The following is a 24,458-nucleotide window of genomic DNA, read 5'->3' as shown; positions in this document are numbered from 1 at the left end:
TGTGATTGTTAAAGTGCATGTAAATAGCTGTTGGGCTTTACCACTTGAAAATTAATGTTTGTGTTGGCACCGTTAGTTTTACATCACCATTACATAATCACCTAATAATCACCTAATCAACATGAGTTAGACTTTAATATATTAGCGCCCCTCACTTCACACGGGTGTGATTTCTTTAATTATGTGTGTTTGTGATTCACCAGAATGAATGCAACGTGATCTTTTTTTAAATGCAGCGTTTAAAAGTGAACAAACTGTTGTTCTAGTAAGGGAGAGCATCTTGCATAATACGTTGACTGTACAGTTTGTGTCTGTGTTTCCAGAGAACTGAGTATCAAATGGTTTATCACAATGAGCTGTATGTTGCGGTGAACGATATCCCAGAGGGATTTACGAAATCCTGTATCTTCTACTTTCTCAGAAACACAAACGGTGAGTGAGCCCTTAAATAGTGTAGAGAATGAAAATGAAGTTGCAGCATTTATCATGTATGTCATGTTTGAAATAACTAATCAAGTTATTTATTCTTTGTCTGCCTATAGAGACAATTGTTGAACCTGTTGACATGAACGATGCCAATAATCAGATGCTGAGGGTGATGGAGTCCGGGATGCTGAATGGACACCCCCTTGACTCGCTGATGGACATACTCAACCATGTATGTATAGGAAACCCCTATAAAACTATGTATTCATTGGACACAATACTCATCATACATATTTCGGAGGGGTGCTAGCCCCTCCTATGTCCAGCTTTCTGTGTAAACACAAACATTGAAGACGAAGGTGAGGATGCAAATTGTGATTGGCCAGAATGAGATGATGTATGATGACGTATGATGATACGAGCGCCCCTCACTTCACACGGGTGTGATTTTTCCCCCTTCTGCCTGTTCTGTCTGTCTCTCAGGTATATATTCCCATGTTCTCCACCCATCAGTTGAGAATAACTGACGGCGGTTATCGGCTGGATTCAGGATCCTCTCAGGATGAGAATAAGGCTAGAGATGGAGGAGAGATGGAGGGCAAGGAGGACAGGCCTGCACAGTCCAGAGGGGCACTCGCGATTCGCGATGAGTTGCTTAGTACCAATTACAGGTTCTTAAACTCCATCAACAGGACTCGGCAGCAGCTTGAGGGTGTGTTTCTGTTTGCCCAGTTCAGTCTGTCAGGAGTTATGTCCGTTTTATTTATGTTCATGAACACATTTTAATACTGCATATCTCCCTTTGCAGGGGAGATTAAGCTACACATCCCTGAAGTGGATCTGCAGCCAGACGTGGACACGCTGCTGTCTGCCGAAGGACTGGTTCTAGAGCTGGAGCTCTCTGTGATGAGTTGGCAGGCTCAGATTACTATTGTCGTTGAGGAGCAGCAGAAGAAGAAGCCGCAGGTTAGAAAGTCCACTTGTTGTAGACGTAGATTTGGTATGAGTTGAGAATAATCCAACTGTTTTGTACCAATGACAAAATCATGCCATTTGTAACATTGAAATCTCCTGTTTGTTTTCAGGGTCCTGGGCCTTTGGCAGAGATAGAGTTTTGGCGGGAGCGTACTGCCGCCCTGAGTGCGGTGAACGAGCAGCTCAAATTACCTGTGGTGACGAAAGTGTTGGAGGTGTTGGCCAAAGCAGATGCTGTCATTGTCCAGAACCTGGAACTGGCAGTGGCTGAGCTCAACAAGTATTATGTGGAGTCGGTGGAGAATGTACGCTTCCTCAGCACACTGGAGAGACACCTTAAGGTAAGCAATCTAATCATCAACTGCTTATGCTGTAGATGCAGTATTGTTGAATCTCAGGTGAGAATATAACTAATCTGTTCTAGACTCCCTCTTGAAATAGCATTTAATCAAAATGCAAATGTATGATATTTCCATGTGGGGGGAGGGACGACGACGACCAGAAACCAGTCTAGTGACCCCAGACTTTGAACGTTCCCTGTTCTAGAACCTAGCAACAGGAGTTGACTTTGGTGTCATCTTGGACACCATTCCTCCGATGATGAATGGACTTCGATTGGTGTGGATTCTCTCCAGCCACTACAATACGGATGATCGCATGATTCCTCTCATGGAGCGTATTGCCTGGGAGCTGTCTGAGCGCGTGGCTCGTGTTGTCAATGTCCATGTACTGTTTAAGTAAGTGGCTCACCTCTGAAATATTAAATACTGGAGCTTCAGGTATTCGGATGTAGTTTCATATGTTATTGCAATGCAATTGTTATCCAGCAGTCAATCGATTTGGTTCTGTACACAGAGATAAGAGGGAGGTGGCAAAAGCCAAGGTACAGGATGGTAAACAGGTGTTGGACCAGTGGAAAGCATGCTACTTTGAGATGCGTGCCAAGATTGAGACGACTGCCAGGGATCCCCGCTGGGAGTTTGACCGTAAGAGGCTGTTCGAGAAGACCGATTATATGGCTTCAATATGCCAGGATCTCTACAATGTCCTGCAGGTTAGTAGAAAGAACTCGCCTAACAACTACTGGACACTCCTCCTAAGGGCAAGGCGTCTAGTGTGTGTGTGTGTGTGTGTGTGTGTGTGTGTGTGTGTGTGTGTGTTTTGATTTGATTGATTGATTACTTTATTGAAAAATACATTTCAAAAGGATGGAGTCACAAGAAAGCCATTAGGCTTGTTTCCGTTGAGGTCCTCTTGGGGAAAGGGAGAGATGAGATGAGAGAGATGTTATGATAACAGGCTCACCGTAACCTTGTCCTTGCAGACTCTGGAGGAGTTCTATAATATCTTTGGCTCAGAGCTGAAAGCAGTAACGGGTGATCCGAAACGCATCGATGACGTGCTGCGGCGGGTGGACAGCCTCGTTGTGCCCATTGAAGAGGTCAACTTTGACCTGTTCAGCATTTGTAAGATGAGCAGCTGGAAAATTATCATGTACGACTTCAAGAACAAGGTCAAGGTGAGCTCAACTTCAAGCACATGTAGAAATCATTTAAAAATGTCCCGCCTGCCCTCTTCATCTATCTTTTTCTCATTCATTCCTTGGTTGAAACACTCTGTTTTAGGCTATTGAAGGAGAGGCCATTAACTTCATTGACCAGTCTTTCAAGACATTGCGATCTGCTACTGCTGCCTTTGACATGCTGCTGAGGTTCAAACACATCCGCTCCAGAGAAGCCATCAACAACCAACTGATGAAGAAATTTAATGACATCCTGGCTCAGTACCGCAAAGAGGTATAGCTTATGTGTTTCAAGTCACTACACAAATGCAATGTGTCAATAATAAATGAGTTTGACTTTTACGGGTGAAACGGAATATGATTTTGTCCTCATATTTTAGGTATATTGCGCTACTTATTGCAATGTAAATGCTAGAAGCGTCTTCTTTCCATTGGACTGTAGGTAGACGCCATGAATGAGATCTTTGAGGTGAACAAGGGCAAACCTCCTCTGATTAAGAACCAACCTCCTGTGGCGGGGAGCATCTACTGGGAGCGTTCTCTCCTCCACCGCATCAAACACACCATGTCTCGATTTCTGGAAGTGCCGGAGATGCTGGAGAGTGAGCAGGGGAAAGAGGTCAGAGCGGCTACTGTACAACACACACACCGCACAGTACAGTAGATCAGTGGTTTTCAAAAGGCCTCAGACCACCATTTGATGAGATTTAGCCTCTCAGACCCAAAACATAGAATATTGTGTACACAATTCCATGATGTGGTACCATAGGAGAGATAGACTTTTTGTAAATTAACGCAAGTAATGCAGATGTTTGACAAGGGCGTAAAATGAAACCAAATGGATTTTGTTTCATTTTACACTTTCAAGAGTTGAAGATCTATAAGAGTCCATTTGGTTACCAACTCTCCATCATTTAGCCATGGGGACCACCTGGAACCGCCTCAAGGACCAGTGGTGGTCCACGGGCCACTGGTTGAGAACCACTGCAGTAACTCATCATCCAGTGAAACATTTGGGCAATTAAATCATGTTATGTGAAGTGGCTCTAACTTATCTTCTTCGTCAGGCTAAGGCCAAATATCTGGAAGTGGGGATGCGCATGAGGGACTACGAGGTGAAGAAGTACGAGCGCTGGCGAGAAGAGACCGAACAGAGCCTGCCCTTGCTGATGAAGAGACACCTTCTGGTCATGGAGACCGGTATGGGCATTGTCACTGGAAGCCAAGCTCAGACCGAGGTTGTCTCCACCTCTCCCAACTTAATGACATACTGTCAATCACTGTCAGACAACATTTCACTCAAATACATGAACTACTATTTGTTGACTTCCAAAACTGACCTCTTCCCTCCTGTTTATTTTATCATTTGTCATTATCAAGATGGCACCCACGGCAGCTGAAGGTGAGTTGGAAAGAAATGTTCGATACGTTGTGAACTTTGCTGCGGAGCTCAAGGAGATCATTTCAGAGACAAAGTACATTGAGCTGTTGGGCTACAATGTGCCCGAGTTGGCTGAAAAGGTCGCTCTGCAGGAGGACAAATTCCTCAGGTGATGATGATACACCACCCAAATAACATTATATTGTGTATAAAATAGGTATTTGACAGGAACAATTTCACTTAATCTTGAATTGCATCCTGCTTTTAGATATGTGGACGGTTTGAAGAGCCTTGTAAGCCACTACCAGTCCCTAATGGACAACCTGAACGATGCAGAGTTCTTCCTATTGGCTGAGCAGATCCAAGAGCTGCGGAAAGTAATGCGCATGGGATGCAAGCGACTGAACTGGAACGCCCTGGGTACAGTACACATACAGTACACAATCACAGACTCAGTCCCAGTGATATGAGTGCACTCAGTGACCAGGAAAGTCTTCTGTTAAACAAAGTGAAAAGCCCTTCTAACAATCTGTTTGTTTGATTGTAGGGATTCCTGAGTTTATAAACCAAGGAGCCCAGGCTGCATGTAAATTCGAGTCGCTTGTGAATCAAATCCAGAAAAATGAAAGCGACATTGATTCCAAGTTGCAATCCATGGAGACGGCCAACCTATTCAAATGTCCAGTCTCAGATGAGTCGGACGACTTGCCAGGTAGGAAGTAAAAATGTAATGTCACCAAATGGAAGAATATAGGAACATTTTGACCTTTCTTACATTCAATATTGTTGTCTCAAGGTGTGCAAGAGTTCTGTGATCTTATTGAGCGGCAGAGGGATAAGGATTTGACTTTGCTGAGTAGGAAGTACAAGGCTATCCCACCTCTTCTCACCAAAATGGAGAGTTTGATCATGCAAACCAGCACTGGTAAAGCCGAGAGCATGGCCCAGTATTACACTTACTGGGAGCGGAAGGTGTTCGACTCCCTCACAAAGATGGTGCTAAGGTATTTGGGATCACCTGTCAACATGTACATTTTACATAGGTTTTTCACTGTTTATTGTTTTCCTCTTTTTTTTTTAATTTGTTTTTGTTGCTTGTTTTTTATGTATGGAGACTACTGATGTAAATTAGCATTCGTGCTACAGTAAATCCGGTATATTTACATCATTACATCATGTACTGTATGTGTTGTAACTTGTTCATTAATATGCACTGTCCCATCCAAATTTAAATACTTTTTTATAGTGGTATTTTGTGATAACCTATCAACATTTTAACAACGCACCAATGCAAATAATAAGTGATATTTTCATTTGAATGAATGTGCCCTACATATTGTTTTGTCTTTTTCATGTTGTTTAGGAACATCCAAGCTTTTAACGCAGCGTTGATGGGGAACATTCCTCTATTCCAAATTGACGCCATACTGTCTGCACCTGAGATTGTGTTGCACCCCAAGAGCATTGAAGTCTACAGGCTGATCATGCATTGTGTCAGAGATTGTGTAGAAAGCCCCAAGGTGTGAATTACTTCCCTCTCCTGCACCATTGTCTGTATTTTTGAGGGGTGGTAGCACTGGTAGCCCCTCCTATGTCCAGCTTTTGGTGTGTGCCGGAATGAGATGATGTATGATGATGTACGATGATTAGAGTGCCCCTCACTTCACACAGGTGTGGTTTTTTAATGTAATATTTCAACAATTGAAATCCTTGTCCTCTTTTTGCCTCAGTGGTTTGTGCGCTGGATGCATGGGACCTGCATCGAGTGCCCTCCACAACGCGCTGAGGGAGAAGACGAGTTGGTGACGATCAGCTTCTACACTGACGTGTGCCAGCTCCCCCAAATCAACGAGCAAGCCTTGGCCGTGTCCCAGAACGCCCAGCGGCTCCTCGCCTGCATCGGGAGCTACCTCAATCGCTGGAAACGCTATCGGCCCCTTTGGAAGCTCGACAAGGCCATTGTCGTGGGGAAATTTGCAGCCAAGAAGCCGTCGTATGTCATGTACGACGACAAGCTGCAGTTCTACGCCCGGGTCAGCCAGGAGGTGGCGGCACAGCCACTGGTCAAGGACGAGCACATCGTCCGCTTGAAGCTGCATCCTCTGGCCCAAACTGTGCAGGAGAACGCCCAGGCCTGGATCAGTTCACTGGGCAGGTTGCTCAATGAGTCTGCCAGGGAGGACCTCTTCAATGTCAGAGATGAACTAATGGTACTAGGGATCGACCGATATGGGTTTTTCATGGCCGATACTCCGATAGCCGATATTAAAAGACGGTTAAAAAGAATTCATTAATTAAAATGATAATTTTCTTAATTGTCAACATTTACAGTGACACAAAACGGCGTTCTTTAAATGCATTTAAGAATATTAGAATATGTGCAGGGAGCTCCTATTTAACAGCATTTTCTTTTCACTGTAAAAATCAAGCTTGTCTGTTCAATTCAGCAGCACCAGGTTGTACAAATCTGCACAAATGTCCCACCCTGGCACCAATAACTATATATAACAGTATAATAACAGTATAGTATATAGTCGACTACTCTCATTCAACTGCACCAGAGGCAGAGATGAGCACATTATGCCTAATTTATGTCTCGTTGAAAAATCGACACAGATAATCGGCCGACACTTTAACAGCCATGATGCATGGTTGACGATACGACACATGGGCGATATTGGTTAATTAATTATTTAAAATGTCGAAATTGTCTAAATTAAAATCGATATTGTAAAACCATACAGTACAGCACCTGATTATCAACAACAACTAAACTGTATTGTATTTGAGTTTTTGTTGAAGCCTAGATTTTGTTCATGTGAGCCTATTCTACCATTATTTGTGTCGTTGTGAACAGCATCTTTCTGAGAACCTGAAGCGGAGCCCGGACACACTTGAGGACTTGAAGTTTGTCCTAGGCACTATCTCAGACATCAGGGACATGTCTCTGGATGTGGAGTTGAGGTTCACTGATGTCCAGGAGCGTTACAGGACTCTAGCCATGTACAAATTGGAGGTAATGCCATATCGGTAGCAGTTTCTGTAAGAATCTGACCATTCTCCATAGAAAAGCAAGTTAATGCTGTTTTGTGTGGAAATAACTTCATATTTTGCATTTGTATAGGCCAAAGAGGAAGAACTGAAACTGGTGGCAACCATTGGCAAGTTGTGGGGTGACCTGTTTTCAGAGTCCAGACAAGTAGATAGACGTCTGGGGCAGGTCAAGAAAACCTTCACAGAGGTGAGAAAGCTTAACCTGTCACCCTGAAGAACTGCAGAAAAGTAACTAGAAAAGCATCAGGTCATCAAAATCCTGTTGGTTGCTATTACTTCAAAGCTCAACAGTAATACTATTTTACTACTACTTTCCACCTCGGAGGAAAGCCTGGTATTTGTTCTAAAACTAGAGATGTGGTCCGGTTTAGAAAAAAAGGAAAAAAAACTGTGGTTCCGGTAGTTGGTTCCGGTTGGTGTCGCATTGTTTTTGTTCCCCACATAATGCAAATGTATTAGTTTAGTCTTGTTAGTTGCGCTACGAGTTAGAATAGAAAATGGACATACCACACGATTATTATACCAAAAAAAAGAAGATTATACCAAACTACGGGAATTGTTTGGGTGACACATGTGCCAGTGGTTCCGGTCACTGATTCCAGTCACGTGATGACGTAAAGTTATTTCCGCTCCGACCGGATCAGAAACCTGGAAATCGTATTGAACCCAGGCTACTATTTTTGTAAGGTGTGATGTGAGGTGAGTTCCTTAAAAGGAGGTCATTTAAAGGAATTGAGCACTATAACAATATGCTGCCACATCTACTGAACATCTCCCTGTAAGATCATGTTAAGGACATCTCTGAAAAACTTCCGCTGCCATATGTCCACCCACAGATAACTAAGGAACAGATCGAGGAGTTCAAACAGGAGCTGTACATCTTCACAGAAAGCTTCAACATGCACGGACCTGGAGCTGTAGGAGACAATTTAGAGAAAGGTACTGCACGGCCGAAATATATGTCACTGTACTGTTAAGTCTCACTTTTGAACAGTGGTGGGAAAAGTACTCACATTTTGTACTTAAGTAATACTCAGTGTAAAAATACTCTGTTACAAGTAAAAGTCTGGAATTCGAAATGTATACTTGAGTAAAAGTCAAAATAGCAGATCGGCTATTTTCGAATGGCCGAAATAGAGCTGAAGTGGTTACTGTATGTTTTGTAATAATCCACATTTACAAAGTAACTAGTAACTAAAGCTGTCAAATACATGTAGTGGCGCAAAAGTACTATATTTTCCTGAGTTGTAGTGGAGTAGAAGTAAAAGTATTGGACATTGGAAATACCCAAGTAAAGTACAAATACCTACAAAGTCTACTTAAGTAAATGTACTTTACTTTACACCATTGTTTTTGAAATAGGAGATTATGTTTCTTTCCTTATTTTCTTTGTGTAGGTGCGCTGCGTATGGATACATATGAGACTGAGCTTGTTAAAATGGAGTCCTTACGGCAAGAGCTGGCCAACGCCGAGAAGCTGTTCGACCTGTCCATCACCATGTATGCAGAGCTTCTCAAAGTACAACATGAAATGAAGGGCCTGCGGCAGATTTATGCCATCCACAATGCTCAGAAGGTCAGAGTTGGTTGAATGTCTCATGGAGGTTAACCCATTTTAGGTGGGAACCCCTTTTGGTGTAAGAATCGTGAAAAGTGACATGAAAGTATTTGAGAACGACTGACATAGGAAAAACTGCTTTTTCAAGAAAACAGTCAGGATGTAGAAGACATTTGCAGAATCGTTCCCAGGTCAAAATGGGTTAATAATGGCTGTTTGCGTGCGTGCGTGAGTGTGCGTTCGTGCATTTTATTTTCGAGGCTCTGTCTGTTGCTCAGGCTGCCAAGGTGGAGTGGTCTCAGACACTGTGGGTGAACCTAGACATTGAGCTGCTGCAAGAAGGTGTGGAGACTTTCATCAGAAACCTGAGGAAGCTGCCGAAAGATGTCCGAGCGCTGCCAGGTGCCTTCTTCCTAGAGGGACACATGAAAGAGTTCAGAGAGTCCCTCCCTCTTCTGCTGGACTTGAAGAACGAAGCCCTCAGAGACAGGTACAGGTTCCCAAACCTTTTAGCTCAACACCCAAAAAACAAATGAGCCTGTGAGCCAAACTAGTGAAAATAGCAGATCTACAAGCTCACAACATGTCGCTTCATGCCGCGTTATGAGCTTGTAGAACCACTATTTATTTTCTAAATTATGAAATTTCTTTTGGTTAAATTTGTTTTGAAATTCATGAAGCATTTTGCTTTTTTGGGGAGGGGGATGTTTTTTGAAAATGTTTTGAAATAATAATAATAATAATAATAATAATAATTAATGTAGCAAACAAAAAATTGAGCGACCCACAAATGTTTCGGAACCAGTGCTCTAGAACCAATGAGCCCACAAAACAGCAAATGGAACACTAAAATGCATTATGATAGGATGTGTCATGTATCTGCTCTGAAATGTGTGGTGTGGTGTAATTTATTTCGTCACAGACACTGGAACGAACTGATGAAGAGGACCAGCACTAGCTTTGAGATAAACCCCGACACCTTCACCCTGGACAACATGTTTGCTATGGAGCTACACAAGCACGCCACCATCATAGGTGACATTGTTACGTCCGCTGTCAAAGAGCTCAGCATTGAGAAGGTGAATAATGTTATTATGTTTTCTTCCAACTTTATGCAATGTTGTATCCAAGCATGACTGAAGCAATAAATTCATGTGCTTGTGGCAAAATGCTGCTCAGAAAGTGAATGTACACTGTGTGTGTATGTGTGTGTGTGTGTGTGTGTGTGTGTGTGTGTGTGTGTGTGTGTGTGTGCGTGCATGTGCGTGTGTGCGCGTGCGTGTGCGTGTGCTCGCAGGGAGTAAAAGAAGTGGTGGAGACCTGGGAAAAGATGAAGTTCAACGTGCAGCGCTACTTTAAAGGCTCCCAGGAGCGAGGCTCCATCCTGGGGGCCGTGGACGACATCCTGCAGGGTCTGGATGACAACGCCATGGGCCTCCAGAGCATGGCGGGAAGCCGCTACATCGGGCCCTTCCTGGACACCGTCCAGCAGTGGGAGAAAAGCCTGTCCCTCATCAGTGAGGTCATAGAGGTCAGTCATGGCTAGAACTTAACAGGGACAATACAAAAAAAAACAATGTATCGAGTTATTAAAACATGAATACGTTGCATTGTGTGTGTGTGTGTGTGTGTATATATATATGATGGGGTTTATAGCCGCGGCTAATTTGCGACAGGGGTCCCTTGTTAGGTCTTTCTATCTAATAAAAGCAATCATTTACAAAAACGACATGCAAGAAGCTCTAATCTAAAGTACAAAAACAATAACATTACCATATTACAGTTAAACACCTTTTCATTACATATTTTGGAGATCCGTTGTGTTTTTATTTCAGTTGGTAGGGCATTCCGCAACCTTTTAGAGGCATCCGAGAGATTTCGGTGTGGAAATTATCTAGCAGTGTAGTCTGCCCCACAACTTCATCGAGTAACTTGAATTTTGAAGGTGTCAAATTAATCTCTTTTTGAAGGGAGACCCGAGATGAAAGCTCCCGGATCCTTCTTTATTTGAACCTTAAACCTTAGCTCACGTACAGTACCACATTACTCTTATCAATATCTACTCTATTTATTTCCTCACAGGTGTGGATGCTGGTGCAGCGTAAGTGGATGTACCTGGAAAGCATCTTCATCGGCGGTGATATCCGCTCTCAGTTGCCGGGTGAAGCCGAGAAGTTTGACGACATTGACAGGTTGTTTAAAAAAGTGAGCACAGCCCCACATTATCTTCACGCGACGACGGCAAAAACAACTGCATCGAGACAACGTCACGGCATGCAGGCGCACAATCTATAATGTCCTCTTTTTCTGTCTTTCCTTTTTTTGTTGTAGCTAATGAATGACACGGTGAAGGATCCGGGCATTAAGCGCTGTTGCCTGGTTCCCAACCGGCTGACAGACCTGCAGGGCCTGAGTGACGGTCTGGAGAGGTGCCAGAAGAGTCTCAACGACTACCTGGACTCAAAACGCAACGCCTTCCCTCGCTTCTTCTTCATCTCCGACGACGAGCTGCTCAGCATCCTGGGTAGCAGCGACCCTGCCTGTGTCCAGGAGCACATGATTAAGGTATCAGGCCAAACTGTTCAGAAAGACTACATGCAATTCATTATCCTGTCCGGAAGGAACTAGAGGTGCTCTGATCGATCGACCACCGATCAGTGATCGGCCGATATTCACTCCAAATGACTCGATCGGTGATCTGGAGAAACCGATTTTTTCTTTTTACCATTTCAGTGGTATAAAAGTCAATCAGATATACTGTATAGTATAATATCGTTTTGCATCTTTGTGACAGGCCTAAACATTCTCCCCTTCTTCGACATAATCATTTTGGAAATATTAAAACTTTCCCCATAAGCCCAAGATCGGTATCGTTATTGTTCCGATCGTGGGAAAAATAATCGGTGATCAGGTTCGGTCCCAAAAAACCTGATTGGAGGCGCACCTCTAGAAGGAACAGACATGAAATGCGAATGTGCGAATTTGCAAACTTCTTATTCCTCACTCACAGATGTACGACAACATTGCGTCTCTGAGGTTTGACGTTGGGAGCAGTGGAGAGACTGTGGCTGGCGCCCTTGTGTCTGCAGAAGGCGAGGTGATGGACTTTAAAAAGCCCGTTCCAGTTGAGGGCAGAGTGGAGGAATGGATGACTGGAGTGTTATTGGAGATGAGGAGGACCAATCGACTCATCACCAAGGAAGCTATCTTCTACTACTGCGACAACAGGAGCAGGTGTGTGTGTGTGTGTGTGTGTGTGTGTGTGCATAGTCATTATTTGGAATCAACATATAATATCGTATATATATCGTATCGTGATACATACAGTATCTATCGTGAGGTTGCAGGCAATACCCACTACTACTCCCCAGGACTCAAACTAGTGAAAATATATGATCTACAAGTTCACAACGTGTCACATTGTGGTGCGTTTTGAGGCTATTTTCACAACTTTTTTTAATTAATTTTTTTATGGAATGTCTTTGATACTACCATAACTCAATTTATTCATGAAATTATTTCGAGAAAAAAAAAAGTTTTTGTAGGAAACAAAAAGTAATGGAACGTTAACTTGCGACTCGACCCACCGTTTGGGAAACGCCGTCGTACAAGGTTGTAATAATCCTCCCACCTCCAGGGTCGACTGGATGACACAGTACCAGGGCATGGTGGTGCTGGCCGGGAGCCAGGTGTGGTGGACCTGGGAGGTGGAGGACGTCTTCGACAAGCTGAAGAAGGGAGACAAGCAGGTCCTGAAGAACTACGCCGCCAAGATGCACCGGCAGATCGACGAGCTGGTGACGCGCATCGTGCTGCCCATGACGAAGAACGACAGGCGGAAGATCAACACCGCCCTCATCATCGACGTCCACGCCCGAGACATCGTGGACAGCTTTGACAGGTGAGCGTCGTCATCAATCAAGCTCACTTACTCCATTGTTCTGTTTGCAACTTCAATTGTCCTTGGATCACGACGGAGCTCCCTGCATAATGTGTACGTAGACGACCGTGGCCATTTGTTCAAGACTAGATTTTCTGCCATGGTGTCTTCTTCACAACACACTTTGCTTTGCTGCCATAGCAACCAGTAGGCAACTGGTATCTGGCAACCTGGCAGAGTCTAAGACGTACAGATCAGGTCATTGGAGGTTTCATACCCTCCAAAGAGCATGATAATGGTGTATGGCACCATGCAACAGCACATACCAGCCATACCTGAACAAGCCAATCCCCTTCTTCCAGGAGAATTTCCACAGATCATTGAAGGTCTGGCCACTGTCACGGCCAGCAAATATAATACATTCTCTCCATCAACAAAGTTGGTATGGTGACTATGGTGGTTATACGGCGGCGACAGTGGCTCAGAGGTAGAGTGACGAGATGGCAACCACAAGGTTCCCAGTTCGAACCTGGGCTCTCCCAGAGTTAGTGTCGAGGTGTCCTTGAGCAAGACTCTGAATTGCTCCCGGTTGGTGCAGGTTGGTGCCTTGTATGGTTTCCTCCAGGCATCGGTGTGTGAATGGGTGAATGTACGTAATGCACGATCTCTGTAAAGCGCCTTGGATAAATGCACCATTCACCATTTATACATTGTCACTTTAAATATGTCCTGTGACCACTACCACACCCTTTCGGGGTCCTAGGGAATACACACGGCAAGTTTGAAACTTTGAAGTCCATTGAAGAAACCCAAGTCTGTTTTTAAAATGAGTAGACCTGTGGTTCCCAATGCGTATTGCACGTTGCAACGTGTAGTGAGCTTGTAGATCAGCTATTTTCGGCAAAGAGATTTGGTATTGTGAATTTCAGTTGCAACTCGCATCTTTTTGTTTTACTAATAATAGAGGGTTTATGTGTGGTTAATGGTAAATGGATTATGTTTATGAAACTGTGAGTAGATCATTTTGTAGTCTAAGCCAGTGATTCGGGGACCACCAGTGGTCCTTGAGGGGGTAACGAAATGGACCCTTATCGATGTTTAACTCTTGAGAGCGTAACATGAAACCAAATGAGTAAGGGTCCATTTGGTTTTTAGTCAGGTTTTGGGCCGGGTCTTTAGTCGCTTTAGTTGCATTTACTTAATTTACAAGAAGTCTACACATTTAGAGAGAATGTAGACGTTTTTTTAATAACCAAACGGGCCCTTACGGGGTCAACATAATGAACACATGGACTGGTATATGGTTACCTTTCACCTCTCTTTTCCTCCAGCATTATGGACGCCCGTGGGTTCGAGTGGCAGAGCCAGCTGAGGTTCTACTGGGACCGGGAGCCCGATGACCTGTTTGTGCGCCAGTGCAGTGCTGCCTTCTCCTACGGCTACGAGTACATGGGGCTGAACGGTCGTCTGGTCATCACCCCCCTTACGGACCGCATCTACCTCACACTCACACAGGTCTGGGTGGCTCTGCTGACCGCATCAGTGCAATGACTTATACGTTACGAATAATAATGCAATCAGCTATTTAGTGTGTGTGTGTGTGTGTGTGTGTGTGTGTGTGTGTGTGTGTGTGTGTGTGTGTGTGTGTGTGTGTGTGTGTGTGTGTGTGTGTGTGCACAGTGTACACACACACACACACACACACACACACACACACACACACACACACAAGGTGGTTGTGAGGGGCCTACAAATGGCCGGCCTCCCCAAAAGGAGGGCCAAAGTACTGCTCAGCCATTGTAGGAAGGCAAACCACTCAATTTGGAAGAGGCGTTGTTTCCTTTATCCATAGCAGACATGATTTATGTGAATTATGTCTGCTGTAAGTACCTATGTCAACTATACTGTATGTAACAATGTTCTTTCATCTATGCACTTGTAACTGCGGCTGTTCTTCTATTGTCTGAATGCACTGGCAGTGTTCTCCTATATTGTCTGAATGCACTGGCAGTGTTCTCCTATATTGTCTGACTGCACTGGCAGTGTTTATATCCTTTTGTACAACAGCTCTTTCTGTTTACTTCTGTTTATGTGGACGTACCGGTAAATAAACATTTCAAACTATGATTCATTTACTCAGGCCCTTTCCATGTACCTGGGTGGAGCGCCCGCTGGACCAGCCGGTACAGGAAAGACGGAATCGACTAAAGACCTGGCCAAGGCTTTGGGCCTCCTCTGTGTGGTGACCAACTGTGGAGAGGGCATGGACTACATGGTGAGAGACCTCTGACCCCAACCAAGAACTAACAAATATCCACTGTTCTCCTGCGTTTAATTCAACACCTTTTATCCTGTTCCTGTCCTGTGCGCGTGTGTGTGTGTGTGTGTGTGTGTGTGTGTGTGTGTGTGTGTGTGTGTGTGTAGGCGGTAGGGAAGATCTTCTCTGGTCTCGCCCAGTGTGGAGCCTGGGGCTGCTTTGATGAGTTCAATCGTATCGAAGCGTCAGTGCTGTCTGTCATCTCCTCCCAGATACAGACTATCCGCAATGCTCTTATTAGACACCTCAAAAGGTTCCGCGTAAGTCAAATCCAGGGCCTATAACCTAAAAAGTATTTCTCGTGGTAAAATGATACAGTGGATATTACCCAGTCATTCGGTTTGAGCCTTGTTTCTTCCATTGCTCAAAACCCCCGACCTGATCCTGTATCTCTCGTGTGTTTCAGTTTGAGGGCCAGGAGATCAGTATGGACGACCGCATGGGGATCTTCATCACGATGAACCCAGGGTACGCTGGGCGCACTGAGCTGCCAGAGTCAGTCAAAGCTCTCTTCAGACCGGTGGTCGTCATTGTTCCCGACCTGCAGCAGATCTGTGAGATCATGCTCTTCTCCGAAGGCTTCCTCATGGCCAAGGTGAATGCACGCACGCATGCACTCATGCTAGGGATGAGCGATAATTATCGACCCGATAATCATCCCAATAACATAATTGTTTGTATCTGCTGACAAAGCACCCAGCGTGTCATAGGCATGATATACTGTATTTGCTTAGATCAAAGTTATGTTAAATGTACCGTTACTCACTACTAGTATGTATATTTATGTATGTGTGTATATATTTTTATTATCGGTATATTTGTATCGGTATCGGTGTTGAGAAGCAGGAAGTTATCTATATTGTGCATGCCTAACTCACGCACACACACACACCTACGTTTTGGCAGTCACTGATTCAGTAACTAATCTGACTTGTTGTTTAATGCAGAATCTAGCAAAGAAGATGACAGTGCTGTATAAACTGGCGCGTGGGCAACTGTCCAAGCAGTCACATTATGACTTCGGCCTGCGAGCCCTCAAATCTGTGTTGGTGATGGCAGGAGAACTGAAGAGAGGTTCACCAGACCTCAATGAGGTAAAGGAAATAAAAAATAAACTGTCCCGACAAATGAAAATGTGTTTCTTTTTGGCTTGTTCTAATGGTCATTACACATCAAGAGCAACATGAATATACAACACAAACTTTGCTATATGGCTGAAGAGCGAGTCACTTGGTCTAATTAATTCTATAACTGACAAGTTTGTAGATGTGACATTACTAGTGTCCTATATGGCCCTGTCTCTGTGGTTGCAGTATGCAAACATTACTGCAAAAGACAATTTAAAATGACTTAATGCTTAAGAAATCTCAATGCTAGAAGATCGACTTTGGTTAAAACTAAAAGTCACAATTTATTTCATTGAAATGTCTTTGTTGATATGCAAGGGCCTGAGGAAGGTCACAAGACCGAAACGTTGCTCCTCTGCTCTTTCAAAATAAATGCTCTTGAACCTGGCAAGTAGCGGTGTGCGGATGTCCCTTCTTTCTCTTTGATATATATATATTAAATATAGACATTGCATGAACAAATCGCTCTTGGTTTTGTTATCCCATTTTGACCTGAGATCAAAATCTAAAAATGTTCTCTGAAAAAGCGATGTTTCTGTCGGTCATTCTTCGATTTTCCAAAAATAGCAGACCTCATAGCGCGCGACTCGGTGGCGCGCTATGAGCTTGTTGATCTGCTATCTTTCAATAGCTAAAGCACACCATAATGCTAACACCAAAAGGGGTTCCCGCCAAAATGGGTTAAAGGTCATACGGTAAGTCCTACGTTTTGTTCTATTCAGCAAGTATTTTAATATCTCAAGTTCTATTCTTCACTCTCTATCCCTGTCATTTCCCCCTTCCTTCCCTGTCAGGACGTGGTGCTCATGCGTGCCCTACGAGACATGAACCTGCCAAAGTTTGTGTTTGAGGACGTGCCTCTGTTTCTGGGGCTGATCACAGACCTGTTCCCTGGGCTGGACTGTCCCCGTGTTCGCTACCCCAAGTTCAACGATGCTGTAGAGCACAGCTTCCAGGAGAAGAAATACACCCTGCTGTCTGATCAGGTATTCTGAGTGAAATACGTTTATTCATATTCATAAAGTCTTCATCTAAATACAAAAAAATATATATTTTTTTTTAACTTAACCCAGTAAAACCGGGAAAGCATATATGTCATTTTAGATTTTAGAGTTGGCTATTCAAAAATAGCAGGCCTACAAGCTCACAGCGTGTCGAGCTTGTACATCTGCTATTTTTGATTTTATTTTAATCTTGAAAGTGTGAGAACTACTGATTTAGAAGGCACTTGCAGAATCATTTTTTTAAATCTTTATTTATAACAATCATGACATACAATACAATACAATACAAACACAAACAAAGATATTGAAAAATATTTATGGTTTTAATTCAAATACATTTGTTTTTGAGGGATTGCATTGTATTGTAGGGATGTATTAAGACATACAGTATTTGGCTTATAAACTAGGGGTCCATTTAACAGAAAACATTAAAGAGTGAACATAAAAGGACAGTTATTGCAGCTTTCCTATTTTATTTTGTCATGAATTGTTTCTAACGTACTGACGACCGTTTGAGCCGCACTGTAGTGGTACAGATGTATAATGAGATACTTTGTGTGGTTTCAGGTGGATAAAGTGGTGCAGATGTATGAGACGATGATGACCAGACACACTACCATGGTGGTGGGTCCTACCGGAGGAGGGAAATCTGTCGTGATCAGCACGTTATGTCAGGCCCAGTCCAGGTCAGTTCTGCTGCTGTGCACAGTTTGACATTCATTCAGTGATCTTGCTTTTGTGTATAGTAGCTCTCTCTCACTGTGGTATATGCTGTATTTTGTCATGTCACAGATTAGGCTTGCAGACTAAGGTGTACTGCCTGAACCCTAAGGCCATGAGTGTCGTGGAGCTGTACGGCATCCTGGATCCTGACACTCGAGACTGGACCGACGGCATCCTGTCCAACATCTTCCGCGACGTCAACAAGCCCACGGACAAAAAAGAGAGGAGGTATACAAAGAAAAATTACTTTCAAAGATATTTCAGCATACATATGTGGCATGATATTTATGCAACACGTCCCCGGGGCGCTGCCGGGCACTATAGTGTCTACAGTTGTAATGTCTCCTAAAAAGTGGAAGACAGAATGAGACTAAATTGACATGACTGCTGCTCTCATTGGACATGAGGAAGAAATACCACATACTGCCTCACACTGCCTCCTGCTGGCCAGTGCTCCTACTGGCGATCAACAAAATGTGTTGATCACAAAAAATATGATACTTTTAGTGTGTGTCACATACACATAGGTGAACCTCAAAATGAACTCTCGTAAATCTGGTGTAAAGGTAGCCTATATACACATTTCAACCCTCAGGTACATCCTGTTTGATGGGGACGTGGATGCACTGTGGGTCGAGAACATGAACTCTGTGATGGACGACAACAAGCTGCTCACTCTGGCCAACGGAGAGAGAATCCGTCTACAGGGACACTGTGCTCTGCTCTTTGAGGTTGGTTCCTGTATGCAGCATTGTTGCGTTTCTCATTGTATATGCAGTGGTGGAAAAAGTACTCAAATGTTTTACGTAAAAAGGTTCCCAACCTTTCTATTACCACGGACCGGCTGACGGTTCAGAAAATGCCGCGCATCATCGTACCAAAACATGGAAGACAGTTGACTGAAGGCCTCAAGTAGCCTATCCGCTGCTATATTATATATTACAACATAATGTTATATCATTGTCATTGGATATTTCTTATATATATGGATATATATATATCTTTTTTTAACTTAAATTTTTATTGTTTTACAAGACAAGACAAAAAACAAACTTACAATACATATAGCATCACAGACGTACAAAAAATAAAAAACAGAAAAACAGGCATCGACATTGCGTTTTAAAAAGTTACATACATCTTTCTAGGCATCCACAGTTGTCTCTCATTCCCCTATACCCTTAAATATTGTCCATTTATACCATTTGTCCTCCATTTTTTCTTCTTGTAGCCTCAGACTGTGTGTTAGTTTCTCCATAAAATGAATCTCCTGAATCAAGTCCTCCCATTGTTCCTGTGTTGGATATATGGATATTTCTTATATCGATGTGCGTATTCTACGTCCGCTCTATATCATTGTCACTGACCATATCATATCATTGATCCTGGTGACGCAAGGTTACAGATATAGCTTATAGATGGTCGAGAAAACTTGGGATTCCCTTCTCTCGTACCAGTGGGACATGTCCCACGTACCAGCACAGGTACACGACGTACCAATGGTTGGGAACCTCTGCTTTACACCACTGATTGTATATGGCAACGTTATGATGTTTTACACTTAACAGGTTGGAGATCTGCAGTATGCCTCTCCTGCCACCGTGTCACGCTGTGGCATGGTGTTTGTCGACCCCAAAAATCTTCGCTTTGCCCCATACTGGCAGAAATGGGTCAGCAGCAGACCACTTAAGGTTTGAGAAACATAATACTCTACGTATTGATGTAAGATTCTCTAGTGACAATGTATAATTATAAGCATGTCTCAACTCCATCTGCCTTTGTTCTTCTCTAGGTGCAACAAGACCTGAACATGCTTTTTGAGAAATATGTGCCCAGCGCCATTGGCATGATAGTGGACGGTGTTGTGGATGGCAAGCAGGGACAGAAATTGAGGACCATCCTCCCTCAGACAGATCTGAACATGGTTGGTTCATCCTGTCTGTCTCAAACGCTGCCATCACTAAACAGCTGTTGTATTGAAATCCAGCGGAGTGAGTCAACCAAAGTGCTTTGGTTGACGTGGTGGTTCTTTGTGGGTGGTGTGTTCAGGTGAAGCAGTTGTCCATGGTGCTTTGGTTGACGTGGTGGTTCTTTGTGGGTGGTGTGTTCAGGTGAAGCAGTTGTCCATGAAGCTTTGGTTGACGTGGTGGTTCTTTGTGGGTGGTGTGTTCAGGTGAAGCAGTTGTCCATGGTGCTTTGGTTGACGTGGTGGTTCTTTGTGGGTGGTGTGTTCAGGTGAAGCAGTTGTCCATGATGCTTTGGTTGACGTGGTGGTTCTTTGTGGGTGGTGTGTTCAGGTGAAGCAGTTGTCCATGATGCTTTGGTTGACGTGGTGGTTCTTTGTGGGTGGTGTGTTCAGGTGAAGCAGTTGTCCATGAAGCTTTGGTTGACGTGGTGGTTCTTTGTGGGTGGTGTGTTCAGGTGAAGCAGTTGTCCATGATGCTTTGGTTGACGTGGTGGTTCTTTGTGGGTGGTGTGTTCAGGTGAAGCAGTTGTCCATGATGCTTTGGTTGACGTGGTGGTTCTTTGTGGGTGGTGTGTTCAGGTGAAGCAGTTGTCCATGATGCTGGAGGCCCTGCTGGTGGCTGAGGAATACACCGCAGAGGTCCTGGAGTGCTACTTCCTGGAAGCTCTGTACTGTTCTCTAGGGGCTACCTTGTTGGACAACAGCAGGAAAAGGTTTGATGACTTTATCAAGAAACGCTCCTGCTTAACTGTGGTTAATGATGATGAGAAAGCCACCACTGGGCCCGGAGAGATCCCAGGTTAGAAAACAAACCATATAGGATGATTATCAGAGCATTTAATTGGTGTAATACAGATAATATTGATACATATGTCCCGACTCCACACAGGTTACCTGCCCACTCTGTATGATTTCCATTTTGACGGTTCAAAGAACAAATGGGTTCCCTGGAGTTCCCTGGTCTCCAAATATGTCCATGATCCTGACAAAAAGTTTATTGAAATTCTTGGTAAAGTTTAACTTTTTTTTGACCGTGACGTAATATTTTTTGACTGTGACATAAGAAAATAAACAATGACTTGGGATTTTAAATGTATTTACTGCCTGAACCCCTTAATTGTCCTTCCAGTCCCAACCGTGGACACTACCAGAGCCAGCTGGATGTTGGAACAAATGGTGAAGATAAAGAGACCGGTGGTTCTGGTGGGAGAGTCTGGGACGTCGAAGACCGCCACCACTCTGAACTTCCTGAAGAACCTGAAAGTGGACACTACTGTGAGTTTACTGTTTAACCATTTATATACTGTATGTAATGGCTATACTACTGGCAGTTGTTTTGATACATCCATTAAAACGTCAGGGTCCCCTGCACAAGTGCCCAAATTAACTACTAATCTAATACATCTATACTGCATGTGTGCTGGCACGTATCAAACAAATGTTCTGTGTTCCGTCTGTGATTAATCACTGCCACAATGCAATTCTAATGGGAGTCACATAGTTTGACCAAACATTTGTGTTTGATTGCTGATTGCTGCCCCATCAAACACAAAGGTTTGGTCAAACCACATGACTCCCATTGGAATTGCATTGTGGCAGCCATTAATCACAGACGGAACACATCGTTTCATATGTGTGTATGAGGTCTGAGACATAGAACGTTGACCTTCAGACTTGTCAACCAGTAGTAGTGAGTGATCCTACCCAACAGCGGGATCTAAATTTCGTTTTCGTTTTTGTTCACACACAAAAGACATTATGGATTGCAACTTTTTAACCATTTCCCCCCTGTTTCCAGATAACTCTGACAATTAACTTCTCATCGAGAACCACCTCCATGGACCTGCAGAGGAACCTGGAGGCCAATGTGGAGAAAAGGACCAAAGAGATTTACGGCCCCCCGATGGGGAAGCGATTACTGGTCTTCATGGATGACCTGAACATGCCACGGGTATTCACGGCGATATCTGTGTTCGCTTCCCTTTTGGCCTGCTGCTGCAATTGCTTGAATGTTTGTCCATATATTATGTTCCACCGGAACTGTTCTCGAACTCAAGCTTATTTGCGCTCCACGTCACGCTCTAGGTGGACGAGTATGGCACACAGCAGCCTATTGCGCTGCTGAAGCTGCTGTTGGACCGAGGAGGCATGTACAACAGAGAGAAGGAGCTCAACTATAAGGTCCTCAAAGACCTGGGCTTCATAGCGGCCATGGGGAAAGCAGGAGGCGGCAGGAATGAGGTGGATCCTCGCTTCGTCTCCCTCTTCAGCGTGTTCAACGTCCCTTTCCCGGAGGAGGAGTCCCTCCACCGTATCTACGCCTCCATTATCAAAGGCCACACTGAAGTGAGTGACATCATTTGAACACTTTCTTTAAAATAAATCTTTCTCCTAGTTACCTTGTATAATCATAGTACCTAATGAATAATGATCATGTTTTAGGGGGGGGGGGGATCACGGCATGACCTCTTTAAGTTGAAAGACAAGTGCAGGTATCAAATATATATATTCTATTTCTAATGTATGTACACACATTACACAATTAATATAGAATGAATTCCACATTGTTGTTGCATGCTTGGCAGACTGTTTGTTTGGTTGTTGTGAAGTCTCTTTGATCTTTGATTATCAACAAAAATAAACATGAGCCAGGTATTAAGCATGATTAAATGTTTCAGTCTTTTGAAGAGGCCATAAAGAAGGTGTGTGATACGGTGACCTCGTGCACACTGGAGTTGTATAAGAACATCATCAGAGAGCTGCCGCCCACGCCCTCCAAGTTCCACTACATTTTCAACCTGAGGGACCTCTCGAGGGTTTACAATGGACTGACCGCCACAAACTCTGAGAGGTACGACGCAGTAGGTCAACGTTATTACTACGTAATGTCACTTTTCACTTTGGCTTGTTTAAGTTTCTCTGTCTCGGTGTGTTTCTTTGACAGGTTTTTGACTGTCTCCCAGTTTGTGCGTGTTTGGAGGAACGAATGCCTGAGAGTATTCCACGATAGACTCATCAATGAAACTGATAAAACCCTGGTAGTTATACACACTGTAGTCACTTTTTATATTGACTGAAGAACAAAGTGACGTTTTTGCAATTACACCTCTCATTGCAATTTCAAATACGTTCTTGTTATCAATTTATTCCCTTGAAAAACGTATTTATTATTTTTTAGGTACAAGATCATATAAAGAACTTAATTGAAGAGCATTTCAAGTCAGACCTAGAGTCGGCCATGAAGGACCCTATCCTATATGGAGACTACAAGTCAGCCCTCAGTGAGTCTGAACCCAGAGTTTATGAGGACATATGCGACTATGAAGCTTCTAAAGCCTTGTTCCAGGTACTGTATGATGTGATGCTATAGTACAACTACTATATAAGTACTAAATCTACAATGATAAGATGTCTAAAGATCACGGTTTACTCTGCAGGAGATTCTAGAGGAGTACAACGAGACCAAGTCTAGAATGAATCTGGTTCTGTTCAATGACGCCCTTGAGCATCTGACCCGAGTGCACAGGATCCTCCGTATGGACCGCGGCCACGCTCTGTTGGTCGGCGTGGGAGGCTCCGGCAGGCAGTCCTTAACCAAGCTGGCTGCCTTCACCGCTGGCTGTGAGGTACGGTAGAACGTCAATATTAAAGACAAAAGGTTGCAGTGATAAATCTCCCATTTTGTAACAGTCGCTGTATATGCCCTCAGGTGTTTGAGATCACCCTAAGCAGAGGCTATGCTGAGTCGAACTTCCGTGAGGATCTGAAAAGCCTGTACCTGAAGCTGGGCATCGAAAACAAGAAGACGGTGTTCCTGTTCACTGACGGCCATGTTGTCGAGGAGGGCTTCCTTGAACTCATCAACAACATGCTCACCTCCGGTCTGAAAAAACATAGAACATCCTGGCTTATACTCTCATTCATAATTTATTTTCTCTCACTTGCGACGGCTCTAGAACTGCTCTCAATTCAATCTCCATTCACAGGCATCGTTCCTGCGTTGTTCCTCGACGACGAGAAGGAGTCTGTCATTAATCAGCTGCGTGACGAAGCCATGAAGAAGGGCGCTGGCCCTTCCAAGGACAGCATGTGGCAGTACTTTGTCGACAAGAGTGCCAGCAACCTGCACATCGTCCTGTGCATGTCCCCAGTGGGGGAGGCCCTCAGAACACGCTGCAGGAATTTTCCAGGTGAGATATCGTGCCACAATCTGTCTGCAATTCTTAAGGCCTATGAGTTTTCGGTGAAGAGGTGACCACCTAAAACGACAACATGACGTCACGCCGCGGTGACCACCATATCTCTCTGTGGTCACCTCTTCACCAAAAACTGTACTATGAATAGACCTAGGAGCGGCTAGCGCCAATCAAAAATTGTTTGTATCACGTGTTTTTCTCTTAATTTCATAGGACTGGTGAACAACACCGGGATAGATTGGTTCCTGCCGTGGCCTCCGCAGGCATTACACGCCGTGGCCCAGTCATTCCTCGGTCTGTAATTCACACCACCATGCATGCTTTCACTA

General features: G+C 43.9%; 1 protein-coding gene across 1 annotated transcript in view; it reads left to right on the top strand.

The window, feature by feature from the left end:
* LOC308321866 (dynein axonemal heavy chain 10-like) overlaps nucleotides 1-24,458 on the top strand; it is a gene marked incomplete at both ends in the record, with an annotated part of 47,667 nt that overhangs the window by 1,715 nt on the left and 21,494 nt on the right. Inside the window, 52 exon segments of the mRNA XM_080772958.1 lie at nucleotides 324-432; nucleotides 543-658; nucleotides 910-1,138; nucleotides 1,235-1,392; nucleotides 1,512-1,742; nucleotides 1,948-2,138; nucleotides 2,257-2,455; nucleotides 2,726-2,920; nucleotides 3,027-3,197; nucleotides 3,366-3,542; nucleotides 3,991-4,146; nucleotides 4,149-4,161; nucleotides 4,320-4,473; nucleotides 4,573-4,724; nucleotides 4,852-5,016; nucleotides 5,101-5,308; nucleotides 5,668-5,824; nucleotides 6,035-6,514; nucleotides 7,162-7,320; nucleotides 7,429-7,545; nucleotides 8,195-8,297; nucleotides 8,756-8,934; nucleotides 9,195-9,406; nucleotides 9,839-9,995; nucleotides 10,214-10,447; nucleotides 10,999-11,121; nucleotides 11,248-11,481; nucleotides 11,927-12,150; nucleotides 12,554-12,817; nucleotides 14,128-14,311; nucleotides 14,937-15,071; nucleotides 15,221-15,373; nucleotides 15,520-15,708; nucleotides 16,061-16,207; nucleotides 17,035-17,226; nucleotides 17,812-17,930; nucleotides 18,037-18,195; nucleotides 18,563-18,698; nucleotides 19,536-19,658; nucleotides 19,760-19,891; nucleotides 20,513-20,732; nucleotides 20,823-20,942; nucleotides 21,063-21,208; nucleotides 21,732-21,884; nucleotides 22,019-22,279; nucleotides 22,612-22,784; nucleotides 22,878-22,971; nucleotides 23,112-23,279; nucleotides 23,371-23,559; nucleotides 23,643-23,814; nucleotides 23,920-24,123; nucleotides 24,343-24,423. Coding sequence (XP_080629084.1) covers nucleotides 324-432; nucleotides 543-658; nucleotides 910-1,138; nucleotides 1,235-1,392; nucleotides 1,512-1,742; nucleotides 1,948-2,138; nucleotides 2,257-2,455; nucleotides 2,726-2,920; nucleotides 3,027-3,197; nucleotides 3,366-3,542; nucleotides 3,991-4,146; nucleotides 4,149-4,161; nucleotides 4,320-4,473; nucleotides 4,573-4,724; nucleotides 4,852-5,016; nucleotides 5,101-5,308; nucleotides 5,668-5,824; nucleotides 6,035-6,514; nucleotides 7,162-7,320; nucleotides 7,429-7,545; nucleotides 8,195-8,297; nucleotides 8,756-8,934; nucleotides 9,195-9,406; nucleotides 9,839-9,995; nucleotides 10,214-10,447; nucleotides 10,999-11,121; nucleotides 11,248-11,481; nucleotides 11,927-12,150; nucleotides 12,554-12,817; nucleotides 14,128-14,311; nucleotides 14,937-15,071; nucleotides 15,221-15,373; nucleotides 15,520-15,708; nucleotides 16,061-16,207; nucleotides 17,035-17,226; nucleotides 17,812-17,930; nucleotides 18,037-18,195; nucleotides 18,563-18,698; nucleotides 19,536-19,658; nucleotides 19,760-19,891; nucleotides 20,513-20,732; nucleotides 20,823-20,942; nucleotides 21,063-21,208; nucleotides 21,732-21,884; nucleotides 22,019-22,279; nucleotides 22,612-22,784; nucleotides 22,878-22,971; nucleotides 23,112-23,279; nucleotides 23,371-23,559; nucleotides 23,643-23,814; nucleotides 23,920-24,123; nucleotides 24,343-24,423 — 8,917 coding nt within the window.

This window comes from Protomyctophum bolini (assembly GCF_963924005.1).
Source record: "Protomyctophum bolini genome assembly, chromosome: 9".
Lineage (NCBI taxonomy): Eukaryota > Metazoa > Chordata > Actinopteri > Myctophiformes > Myctophidae > Protomyctophum > Protomyctophum bolini.
Note: the sequence above shows the minus strand (reverse complement) of the source record. Positions and strands in the feature narration are given on the sequence as shown.